Source organism: Mirounga leonina, unplaced genomic scaffold (genome assembly GCF_011800145.1).
Source record: "Mirounga leonina isolate KUSES-001 unplaced genomic scaffold, KU_Mleo_1.0 Mir_114, whole genome shotgun sequence".
Taxonomy (NCBI): Eukaryota; Metazoa; Chordata; class Mammalia; order Carnivora; family Phocidae; genus Mirounga; species Mirounga leonina.
Window position 1 is genome coordinate 22,944,390 of NW_023270265.1, and position 13,055 is coordinate 22,957,444.

Sequence of the window (13,055 nt, forward strand, 5' to 3'; positions counted from 1 at the left end):
ATCATGCTTCATATTGTAGTAAAGATGCCTTAGGAAAATATGAGATTCTTTAAGCCTTATTGAAATGCAGATTGCCTTTAGGAATAGTTTTGGAAACTTGATAAGGCCACACCTGGTAATTGGTTATGCTCTAGTAGGCCATTTATATGACCGTTGCTTAGAATTCACAATGCATTTTTCCATAGAAATGATGTTGAAATTGGTGGCTTCGGGGAAGCTCATCAAAGCCCACTTTTCCCACAGTGTAGCTGAGATACTGTACATTTGCAATAAAAATAGGAGGAAACAAGAGATGGTGGAGTCTTCTTTTTCACTCAAATACTATAAAAATATTCTAAACAAAAATGTAACAAAATGAAAACGAAGAGTTGAAGACTTATCTTGAGGAGAGAAACAGATTTAACTAGAAGATCAGAGATTCTGGAGGGGGTTCTAGGTCCCTTTTGGAGCTTTTGGGGGATGGCATACTAACTCTAGACCCACTCTGCTCAGGTCATAGTCTGCTTCTCTGTCATCATGGAGCTGTTCTCTAGGCGTCCCAGCACAAGGCCACACACAGGATGTATTCCCACTGCTTTCACTCAGAAGTACAATTTCCTAAATGCCAAAGGAATATCTCCCCTGTTTTCTAACTCTGAGTCTCTCTCTGGATCTTAGTGGCCCTTTCTCTCTCAGGGAGATGCTCTCTCTTGGTCTTTTCATCTTAGGACACCCAGGGTAAGGGAGGCAGCCTTGAAAGTACATGTTGGCAGGTGGCAGTAATTGAGTTTGTAGAACTTGTTCTTAGTTGTTTGAAGAAGAGGGGACTTGTTTCTGAGCAATCAGAGGCCCTGTGTGAGAAAGAAACGCCTCCACGGCCTATCAAAGCGGAGTTGGTAAATGGATCCTGAGATGCTATGGACCCAGGTTCTCCCACTAGGAGACTCTGCTTGTTCACCAGCAGTGGCCCTCCCTGCATGAGGGAACCAGGACTCCTGGAAGCCTCCTCAAAGAAGCCCTGGTGAAGGCCTGACCTGAGCCAGCTGATGCTGTTCACAGACTTTCCTCAGATGGCAAGCAAATTGCTACTTAGCCCACCCCTCTGGTCCTGTGTTCATCCACTTTGAGTCTTCTCACTCTCTCTCCCTGGAGAGTGCAGTGGAGACCTTTTCCTCCACTCCCACAAAATGGATATAGCCTTCTTTTCTAATAATCTCTTGGAACAACCCTTGCCTTCACTACTCTACCGTATTTACCCTACACACACACACACACACACACACACACACACAGAGTGTATTGTAGAATCCCCTTCCTTAGGTACTCTCTGATCACAAACACAAATGGGAGCAGTGAATGATCCATCTATGTGCTACCCCTGTGGTCAGGGAACGTATGACTCCACATGATTTCTTCCTTGAGATGTTCAGAAATAAGAAATTGCTTTCCCTCAAACATCCCCTTTAAGTTTTATTTATATCCCAACTTGCACAATGTTAGCCCTGGCCAACCTTCCCATGGAAGCCAGGTGTGATGTTTTTTTTGTTTTGTTTTGTTTTTGTTTGTTTTTTTGAGAAAAGAGATGTGGAAAAAAGATGATAAGACAAGACACACAGAAATCAAGCCCCTTTCCCAAAATCATAAAGAAAAGCATAGGTCAAGACTAGGATCAAAGGGCTCCTTCTGGACCTCACTTGGTGCTTCACTGCTTATTAAACAACAAGATCTGAATGTTGGAATGAGTCCTTAGCTCTTTCACCTACAGAGACAAACCAACCCAAATGTTTTCCAGATCTGCAAAGGAAATTTGGATTGGTTAAGAAGCAGCTTAGTATCTCTCCTCACTCTGAGCACAGATCCCTGGGTTTTCAGCTCTGTTCTAGCTCTAGATCTGTTCCTTGACCAAACTGCATCATTCCAGGCTCAATCTGGGCATAAGCCACCACAATCCCCTCCTTCTCTCCATTTCGACAGTAGGACGGTGAGGGTCATGCATGGGCTCCTTGCTTCCTGCTACAGTCTTCACATATATGTGGGTTCCTTCTGCTCCCATCAGATTCTTCTCATGTGTGGGTGACCTCCTAGGAGTCTTGAGAAAATAAACAGGTTTTTAAAAAAATAGAACAAAGACTTCTGCTTCTGGCCCAAATGGGGCAACAACAACCAGATTTACCCTCCCACTTGAAACAACCAAAAGTCAGAAAGAAAAAAAAAAAAAACACGTTTAAAACAATAGTTATCAAGATGCTGGACATCAGGGAAGGAAGGATGTAATTCTTGAGAGACAGAAAACAAATGAGAGGAGGCCTACAATTGCCAAGTTTAATGCCCTGGCAGATTTTTTCTGGCCACTCAACTGTCTTCTGTTTAATGTTAGCATGGTATTCCTTTTTCATTCCTTTTACCTTAATCTATTGGTGTCTTTATATTTAAAGTGAGTTTTTGCAGGCAGTATACAGCTGGATCTTGTTTTTATATCCAAACTGATAAAAAAAAAATTTTATTTTTATATCTCTGCCTCTTAACTGGGGTATTTAGACCATTTGTATTTAATGAAGTCATTAAATATAATGTATAAAGTATGGTTCATTTAGAAATGTACCATCTTCCCATTTGTTTTCTGTTTGTTCTGTCTGTTCATTACTACTTTTTAAATATTTTTCTGCCTTCTTCCATATAGATTTTAGGAGTATCTTATTGAGTTCCATGAAAAAAAAAATCTGTTAGGATCTATTTATTTATTGGGAGAGAGACAGAGAGACAGAGAGCACAGTGGGGAGGGGGAGAGGGAGAGAGAAAATCTCAGGCAGACTCCCCGATGAGCATGGAGCCTGACATGGGGCTCGATCTCATGACCCTGATATTGACCTGAGCCAAAATCAAGAGTCAGGCACTTAACCAACTGAGCTACCCAGGGGCCCCATTGATATACAGTGATTTTAACCAAGAGTTCTTACCTCAGCAATCTTGGGATTGTCATCGATTTCTGAAATTTCACATGGTCTCTCACTTTCCTAAGTTGGTAAAAATAAATTAAGAAATGAAGAAGAAATGAAGGGTCACAGCATTTGCCCATGATCATGATTAAAATCAGCAGTTCTTAAATCTGCATGCACATAAGAATCACTAGACAGCTTTAAAAACAAAACAAAGTAAGCAAACAGATAATAATTACCCCCCCAAAAAAATCCTTAAATGAGAAATACCATTGTAAATGAAAATAATCCAGGATTGGACAGTGGGGAGAAGTGGGTAGGAGTAGAGATCAAACAAGATTGGCCACATTTTGATAATTGGGTTCACTATACTATCCTCTCTACTTGAGTATATATTTAAAATTCTGCATGCCACAGCTCTATCATCCAGAGATACTAATTTGATTGGTTTTGGTGATTGGTATTTTTGGTAGCCTCCTAGATGATTTTTAAAGTGCCCCAAAGGTTAAGGAACTATGAATTAAATAAATAGCACCACCACCAACCACAATACACCTTAACATGTTTAAAGTTTACAGCTTGTCAACACATCTTTACAACCATGATCTCAGTCCATCCTCACAACCTCCTAAAATAGGGAGGGTAGTGTTTATGACTCCTATTTTGGAAAGAACTAGCCAAGGCACAGAAAATGTGAAGTCACTTGCTCAGGATCACATAAATCATTAAGTGGCAGGGCCAGGGGGAGAGCCTAGGTTGTCTTTCTCGCATTCATGCTTATCAGTATGAGAAAAACCAGAATTGTTCATAGAGGAGGGAATTAGAGCCTGGAGTCCACAAAACACAGTTGTATTATAACCAGAGAAATCTCTTGGATATTGTCTGGGTGGCCTTTGAATTCTGAGCCTGGTCTCCAGAGCAATCCAGCATTTGGAGGGGTGGGGTTGGTAGATTCTCTTGTGACTGATGTGTGTTCTGATGTAGAAAAAGGGCAAAGATAAACAGAGCCACATATTTGTGGGCCTATCCCTACCATAGACCCCTCAGCACTTGTTTGTCTCCTACCTTTCCTGAGATTGTCCCACTCTCTTTTGAAGCTTGGGCCCTTTTGTCCTTGACTTTAGAACACATCCACAGTACAGATGTGCATTTGCCATGGCAACACCTGTCCCTCTCCACAACTACTTTCTGCCACCCCAAATACCAGCCTTGTTGCCACGGATTTCCTAGAGTGAAGGTTGGGTGACAGATCGGCTCTGCCTGGAGTGTAGTATCATGAGTCTGAGATAGAAATTGAGGAGCAGGAAACTTCCACCATTGTGTCCCCAAGAAACAGATTTGGATCCTGACACCCTCAGTCCAAAGCCAATTCACTGAAATACTGATTCCTGCCAACACGGCCAGACCCAAAGGAGCTTGCTACTCACCTCGGTGGACTCATTGCTGCTTCTTCTTCGGCGGATCAGCATAAATAGTAAAGCCAGCAGCAGGGCTGTGGCCACCAGGGACGGGATGCCTGCTGCTAATCCAAGAGAGGGCCCACAGTCCTGCCATACAGAGAAGGGCAGAGTCAGGTTCTCCAAGAATAAAGGGAAAGTCCAGTTGATTAAAAATAAAACAAAACAAAAACTGCATAACCTCTCAGTGTCATATACAAAATTAAAAGGTTAATAAAATACTGCAGAAAAGATGTTTGCAATGCACATGACAAATGATTCATGTCATAGGACTTAATTTACATAGTTTAAATCAATAGGAAAAGGGTGACAATCCAGTAAGAAAAATGGGCAAAGGGTACGAATAGGCCATTCCTACAAACAGAAATACAGATGTCTCATCAACATAGCAAAAGCTGAGAAACAATTCATAGCAACTATTAGATACTATTTTAACCTATCAGTTTGGCAAAAAGTAAAAACTTATATCCCACATCATTTTGGTGTGAATGTTTACATTTACCTGCACTATATGCATTAAGCAGTTAATTTTCAAATTTCCATTTTGCTTTGATCTGAGTGGAAACGGCCATGCTTGTCTCCACCTAAATTTTCAGATTTGTAGATTACCTGGAAATATCAAAGATAACCTGCAGAATCCCTATAAACACTCAACTCTCATATATAACATACATACAGGAAAGTATATAAATCATAAATATATAGCTGGATGACTTTTCACATGTGGAACCCACACAGCTAACCAGCACCCAGATGAAGACTCAAAACATGGCCGGGACCCCAGAAGTTGCCCCATACTCCCTTCCAGAAATGGCATGTGTAACCACTATCCTGAACTCCGTCACTGTAAATTAGTTTTGTTTTTGTTTTCCAATATCACCTAGATGGACATGAAAAGTTTGTACTCTTTTATGTCTAGCTTTTTCTGCTTAACACTTTGTGAAAATTGCCTGTGATTCCTGCATGCTCTCCCTCATTTTTGAGCTGAGTTGGTTGTAAGAATAATCATTGAGCCAGATTCTGTGTTTGGTGACAGTTCACGTATTGAACTTTACTCCTCAAAACTAAGGTCGGAAATGGCTAGAGCACTATTATCCCCATTTTATAAGCGACCAAACCAAGGTTCCATAATGTAGTGATATACTTACTGCTTCTTTCCCACTTGTAGCAGTTGGGGAGGAAGTCTGTGTGGGAAAAGAACATACATCTTTAAAAAAAACACCACCACACAGTGCACATTATACAAACAGCCCATCCAAGGTTAAGCCATAATGCCAAAATGCCCTAAGTGGTAGATGCCCTACGTGGTAGATCCAGGGTCCATGCTCTTCACCACGGGGCTGCACTGCCTTCCGTGACCAAATGCAGGACGCCAATACAGTTTTTGTCCTTGACATTTCAGTATGGCTTAGCAGAGACCGACTTGCATATGTACCCCGGTTCCAAACCCCCCTGCAGATAGGCTCTGATGAACCAGGTATTCACCTCTCCCCTACTTCCCAGGGTACTGGCATTCCAGTCGGTCATCTGCACCAAAGGGGAAAGGTTATTTATTTATTTTTTCCTAAGTTTCGTTTATTTATTTTAGAGAGAGAGAGTGAACGTGAGTGAGCAGGGGGAGGGGCAGAGGGAGAGAGAGAATCCTGAAGCAGGGTCCCCGCTGAGTGTAGAGTCTGACCCAGGGCTCGATCTCAGGACCCTGAGATCATGACGGAAGCCGAAATCGAGAACAGGCCGCTCCACCGACTAAGCCACCAGGTGTCCCCAAAAAGGAAGGGTTGTGCAATAGAATGTAACTGCCAGATAGGGTTACCAACCATCCAGAGAACTTGCCCAGGATATAGGACGTGCACTGCTAAACCCAGACAGTCCCAGACAAACCGGGATGGTTGGTTGCCCTACACAGGTCCAAAGAGAGGAAGGGAAGGTTCTCAGAGAAATGGGCTATTAACAGAGAAGGTATTACAAAAGGCGATGACTAGCATCATAAGGGCTTCCCTCTCAGCCCCACTCACCTCCACCGCCCCGAGCTTCTCTGAGTTACCCTCATAGGGTAGGCCAAGCCAGGATAAGACAGAACCTGGGGTCTCCACAGACCTGCTGAGTTCAAGCAGTCAGGGAGAATGTTCCAGCAGGGGCCATATCAAAAGGTTTTGACAGGTACAGAGAGGGCTAGGGGAGTCTGACAACAGTCAGAGGCTGAAGCAGGGAGCAGAGCAAGACAGGGAGATCCTGAAGGCAGGGCCCTACCCGAGGGCAGAGTGGGTGCCCGGGGAGGCCAGGAACAGAGATCCAGGGCGGCCAGTAGTGGGCGCCAGAGGCAGGCAGTGAGTCACAAGGTGGCCCCTTTCCGCTGCCCTCCAGGACCATGTCTCCGCGGTACAGTAACAATGATCACTGGCGTCTGCATCCTCTCACCAGGCAGATTCCATTTATTCTCTTTGAATAACAATGTAGCTTCTCAGGAAAATTTGGCACAACCAAACCCACTAAAAAACCCGGCCAGGAAAATGCTTGGCTCAATCATAGCCGCACTACGGGTCAGAAAACAGGCCTGGCTGTGTTATCTCTAACACAACATGAGAGCAGAAGACAGAAGATCAGCAAAGGACTGAAACTATATGCCTTCAGCAACTGACAATCTCCATCTAACTTGGAACTAAATGCCATAATCAAGAGCCATACACTGTTCATTCTTGTTGACCCAGCAACGCCTTCTAGAACATACACTAAGGAAATCACCTTAAATGCAGACAAGGATTTAGCTCTAACTATTTTTATCACAAAATGATTCCTAATTGTGGCTAACAGATTAAAGATTAAAGAAATAATATCACGTGACTATCCTCAGTTGTGGTTATAAGGGCTGATGGAAAATATGTATCATAAAATCTATATAAAATCATATGTAGAGTAAGAATACAATGGTACAGAGACAACACATATCAAAATATATGTAAAGTCAAAATAAAGGTAAAGTCAAACAGGACTAGAAGGAGTGACACCAATGTTTTCTCCTGATTGGAATTTAGGTGTTTTGATTTTTTTTTCTTTTTTCTTTTTTTTTTTCTGCTCAGATTGCATTTTATTTATTTTTTTATTATTGATTTTTTATTTTACTTTCAAAATGTTTATTTATAATTTTTATTATTGAAAAATTTTGTCCCAGCCCCTCCCCCCACACCACAACTGTTCATAAGTGCCTTTGAAAACCTGGGATTCGGCCCTCAGCATGAGGTCCACGTGAAGGAGCTCTGCCCGCCCCTCCTCACCCCACCCCCAGGCAAGTGTGCCCATTTGCCCCACTTGCCCGGTGACTGGGGCCTGCAGCACTTACCGTGTTGGCCGGCAGCGTGAAGTTCAGTGAGAAACTCTGATGGAGAGAAGGAAACATTAACGCTCTGAGAATGGTCAGCCAGGCTCCTGACCCCTCTACCAACTGTCACCCAGCCTGGTGGGTCACAGAAAAATTCACTGATTCCACAGGCTCAGTCAAACCCCAACCTCTGCTCCCAATCTCGGCCCCTCTCCCCTCCTCAGATGCCCAGCCAGGGCCTGATGAAGGGGCCAGCCAGTGATTGCCTGATGGGCCCCAACTCAGAGGGCAGCAAAGACCGTGTTAGAAATACAGCAAAGCACTGAAAGTTGTTTTCCCCCAGAGCTCCTTTGAGGGAGGGAATGGTGTGAGTTTAGAAGTACTTGGTACTTCCTGCTCGGGGTAGGAAGTAAGGGCCACGAGGGGCAGGCTCCAACAAGAACACCTGCTCTGAACTCCCTCCCCGGGGGAGAGGGCGTGAGAAGGACAAGGCTTCTGTGCGTACTGAGTCTGAGACACAGCTTCCAGGCTCGGGCAGAGCTGCTCAGGACAACAGAGGAGAGGGTAACCCTCTGCACCCTCCCCTCACTCAGCACCCAGCCTCACCTCTCCCCCAAATATGGAGTCAATATTGAAAGGGCGTGAGCTCCGTGGGGCACCGAATTGTTAGCCTGTGCAGAGCCTCCCGCGGCTCCTTCCTCCTCCCTGTCCCCATCTTCTGTCCCTGCAGTCTGGGCTAGCCGAGGCCAGTCTGTCCAGGCTGCTCTTTACTGATACCAAGATAAACACTCTTCTAGGACAGTATTAGAGCAAGAGGAATATCTGGGCCACCTTGGCTCCGGGGCTTCTTACTCAAGGGACCCAACCACTGCCCTCTGTGCTAACACCAACCAAGCCCACAGATGCTGCAAGGGTACGTGGTGGCCACTGTATGGGACGCAGCTGCCCAGAGCCTTATCTCATCAGTGAATACTGGGTACTGATGTCAGCAGGCCCAAGACAAAGCTCCCTTTGGGGGGACAGCAAAAGAGGGGGAGCAGCAGCAAGTGGGCCATTGCGTGTGCTGTTTATCAATATCTGGATGACGAAGATTTTGGCCAATTTCAGAAAAACATTCATATTTTGTAGAAATAACACTCCAGTGCCCTCGTGGCCAGAAAAACATCCCATCAGTTTGGCTGGGGAGACTCTGAGGTCGTGTTCTTTAGACAGGCCGCTGGGTGGGGTGAGGCAGCCCTGGGCTTGGAGTCACCTGATCTGGTTCCAGTCCAGACCCAGTAACTGTGTGGCCTTGGAAAAGTGACTCGAAGTCTCTGGTCTCCATTTCCTCGCAGCAAATCTATTTTCCCAGGCTTAAAACAGGGATGATGTTAACTCGCTTTGCCCAGAAGCCCAGAGGGAACAACATCCAAACTGTAAAATGCTCTGAGTGTGTAGCAGTGCAGGGGGGTCACACGATGTCATGTTCTTCGTGGCCTGGCCAGCACGGAGCAAGGCACAAGGAAGCCACTTGGGAAGTTCTTATTGGATGGAACTGCATGCATAGATTCGCAATATTCCAAGTACTGAATTTGCTATAATGCACTGCTTGCTAGTCCAAGCCCTCTGTAATTTCTGCATAACAACTCTAAAGGCACATGAGGATCTCAGTGGCCAAGTGGTCCTCATTATGAGCTTGCCATTTGTGAGGAGAAGGAGGGAGAGACAGGATAATTGCTCACTGTTCTTGAGGGGACACTGTGTGTCAGACACCACATGCATGACGGTCCCGCAAGGGGACCGTATCATCCCTACGTCGTGGGTGTGGGGACTGAGAGCAAGACAGTTGCTGGTAAGTGGTCTGGGACTGGTTAGATCACGGATCTTTCTAAGTCCAAAGCCAGAATTCAACTCCTTCTCATAATCTCTTTAATAAAGGAACCCCAGAAGTCTCTTCTAACGTAACAAACTTCATTTGATTGAGTCACACCCAAACATGGGTCACAAGTCAGTTAGAAAATCGGAACGTTTCCAATGCAACTTCTGAGTATCTATGTTGCTGATCACATAACGGAAGGCAGACTGAGCAAATGAGGATAAAGGCGTGGATCCCACCCACTGCTTCAACAGGGAAATGAATTTAGCCAAAACATCTACTTTGCGCCCTTGTTGTATGCGGGGTTTTAAACACAAAACCTTAATATTAAAATAAAAGATGAGATCAGCAAATATTAGATGAGAATTGTTTTAATGATTAGTATTTTGCATACAGGAAGATAATAATTAAAAAAAACCACCCAAGCCCCTTGAAGTCCTAGTACTAACTGTACCGTCATATTTGCATGAGGAGATGTGAGTTTTCAATGCCTGGAGTTGTTTTTTAGAGCGAGAAGGGAAGGTTAGGGTGAGAAAACATGCTAGCCTACTCACCATGTCTGACAGCCTCCCAAGAACCTTCTCCCAGCACCACCCTGGGCAAGCTCCTTTCTTGCTTGCGTGGTAGGCTATGTATCACATTTGTAGGAGCATCCAGCTGGGAGAGCCAGGGTGACAGGGCAAGGGGTGGCTCCATGGCAGCCAAGCCATTTATGGTCAGGGGAGTAGCCGAGTCGCCTGCCCACCCCTCAGGGAGGTGGTGTCTGCTTCGTGGCCACTGTGGATGGCCCCATCACCCATCCTCTTTGTTTTCTTTTTCCCCTCTGACTTTCCAGGCTCCTTCCTCAGCTACGCCTCCATCTCAGCAAAGAACCCACGGCTGGCTCGAGAGCTCGGTGGCTTCTGTGGCCAGCAGCTCTTTAGCAGCAATGGGATCCGCAGGCTGAGGCCGGCCGCACCCTCCCCTGCTGCCGGCTCCCGCGTGGCCCGCTGCCCCAGCCTCCGTGGGATCAGTACACCAACAGCATCGACACAGAGGATGGCTGCGGGAGGGGTGTTGGAGGCCGGGCTGTAGCCCCCCGGCGAACACACTCCCTGGTCAGTGAGCTGCCTGGAGGGGAGTTCAGCCTCACCCCCTTTCTGTTCTCACATTTTGAGTGGGGACCCTTGTAGAGTTGGAGGAAGCCACTGACGGGGACTGCTTTATATTTTTTATGAGGTCTTTGTTAGGAATTTGCTTCTTTAAAACAGGGAGGGAACTGGAGTCCCATGCCGACAAAACAACAGAATTCTGACCGATAAATCTGATCACTTAAGTGAATGCATTGCTCATGATTCAACAAATCTTTCTGGCACTTTCTATATGTCAAGGGGTTTTCTGGGCATGGTTCTGGGCCTTGGCGATGAGGCAACTGAGGCCCAAGCTCTTGGGGAGTGTATGTTCCAGCAAGCACAGGTGGACCCCAGTCAGAACAAGCGAGACCCGCTAGGAGAGGAGCAGAAGGAGTGACCGGAGTGACTGGGAAACAGTTGCTTTCTATGTCCCTGGGGGATGACACTTAAGATGTGTGTGACAGACAAGAGGGTCCCCGGCAGAGGGAACAGCATATGCAGAGCTCCAGGGCTGAAGCAGGCACAGCCCGGGAAGAGGCCCGTGGTCCTGAAGGAACATAAACTAGGGGAGCGACCTCAGAAGGAGTAAGACAGAGTGAGTTACATGTGTGGAGTTTAAGAAACAAAACAAAAGAAAAAAGGAAAAAAGAGACAAGAGTCTTAACTATGGAGAACAAACTGGTGGTTACCGAGGGGAAGGGGGTGGGGGATGGGTGAAACAGGTGATGGGGATTCAGAGCACACTTATGATGCGCACTGAGTAATGTACAGAATCGGTGAATCGCTATATCGTAGAACTCAAACTACTGTAACACGGTATGTGAACTACACTGGAAACAAACAGAATGTCCTAGCAACAACAACAAAAGACAGAGTGAGTTAGGGGCCAGATGGGGTGAGCATGGCAGGGCACGGCGAGATTTCCATCGTCGAGCCGTGGGACGGCTTTCAGGAGTCTAAGTGGGAGCGGAGCTAGGTGACGTGGACGCAGGTCACCTGGCTTTCCTGTGAAGCCCGGATTACAAGGGCCGCCCGGCCGGCAGCGAGCAAGTGAGCGCTGGTGACGGCCGCCCGGGGACCGGGGCAGTGGAAATGGAGAACAGTGAATGGGTCTGTGACTTACTGTGGAGGTAAAGGCGGTGAGATTTGACAGTGGACTAAAATGTGCAGAAGAAAGCTAACTCCTGGGTTTGGGGCTTGGCTCATGGAGGGCACAGGGGCCCTGTGTGTTCAGGCAGGTGATACTGGAAAAATGGACGTGGGCGCAGGGATCCAGGCCCGAGGATACCGGAGCGGGCGGGGCCCACATGGCCGGTGCTTCACGGGGCTTCCAGCTCCCAAGACTCCACGGCGACGCCTCGGCTGACGTCCTGGTGTCTGGATGTCATGGAGACACAGTTCAGACAGGCCCGTGTTGAACGCCTCAGCTGCAATTGCGGAAGCTGCACAGTCTTAGGCTAGCAGAGTAACTTCTTCCAGCCTCACTCTCCAGCTGTAAAGTGGGGCTATAAGGTTTACAACGACAGACTCGTGAATTCAGTACAACCAGCACAGAGTGAGCCTCTAACTTGGCGTGGTGGGCATAGACCCCCACCTGGACCAGAGCTGCACCCAGGGACTCTAGTTCATGGCCCCTGCCCCCTCTGGCTAGGCTGTCTATGGGGGGGGGGGGGGTAAGGCCGGTGAGGTCCTTCTTGACTCCTTCTGTTTGCTATACACCCACTGCCCACCACCTCTCCCTCCAATGGGCAGGTTATTCCTTTAGGAGAATTGCTAAGACCTCTAGTCAGTGGTGCACTGGCCAAGTGTCCGGGCCAGTCGTGGTTCTCTGGTCACAGGCATCCAAATGGGCCGTGATTAACTTAAGAAGAAGGGGGCTTTATTGGCTGGGTATAGCAGAGCTCAAGGAAAGAAGAGAGGGCCAGGGAAGCAGGCTCTGGGAGGGCGGAGTGAGGCTGCTCCTGAGGCTTCAGCAGCAGAGACTCTTCCACTGTCTTCTCAGGATATTCCCCCAGGGAAAATGAGCTCCAACACATCGCAGCCCTTTCGCCCCTTGATCAAGACTTCAATTCCAAGAAGAGGATCTGATCGGTCTGGCTGGGGTCATGTGCCCCAGGACGCCATGCCTTCCGATTGGAGACTCGGTGGTTTGTTCTGCGAAAGGAACATGGCACCATCACTCAAAGAAGAGGGAATGGGTGAGATGAGTGGTCTCTCCTCCTCTGGCAGCGTTAGGCCTGGGAATTATCTTCTCAGAAACTGTAGAAAGAATGCCCTTTCGTGGGTGGGAGATTGCGGCCACTGACGCGAAGATGCTCTCATCATTTTTATCTTGCCACCATTTAAAGTTGTACAATCACACGAGTGGTTTGCCAGGCAATAACTGGTCAGTTTAAAAAC

The 13,055-nt window shown here is 46.8% G+C and overlaps 1 protein-coding gene across 1 annotated transcript; it reads right to left on the reverse strand.

The window, feature by feature from the left end:
• Positions 1-1,533: 1,533 nt before the first annotated feature.
• On the reverse strand, positions 1,534-10,003 carry OPALIN (oligodendrocytic myelin paranodal and inner loop protein). The gene is made up of 6 exons (XM_034987174.1): positions 9,998-10,003; positions 7,710-7,745; positions 5,521-5,556; positions 4,343-4,462; positions 2,937-2,993; positions 1,534-2,068 (listed from the first exon to the last, which is right to left on the reverse strand). The coding sequence occupies exons 1-6, from the start codon at positions 10,001-10,003 to the stop codon at positions 1,892-1,894; spliced, it is 432 nt and encodes a 143-aa protein (XP_034843065.1). The 3' UTR covers positions 1,534-1,891.
• Between the last annotated feature and the right edge of the window lie 3,052 nt (positions 10,004-13,055).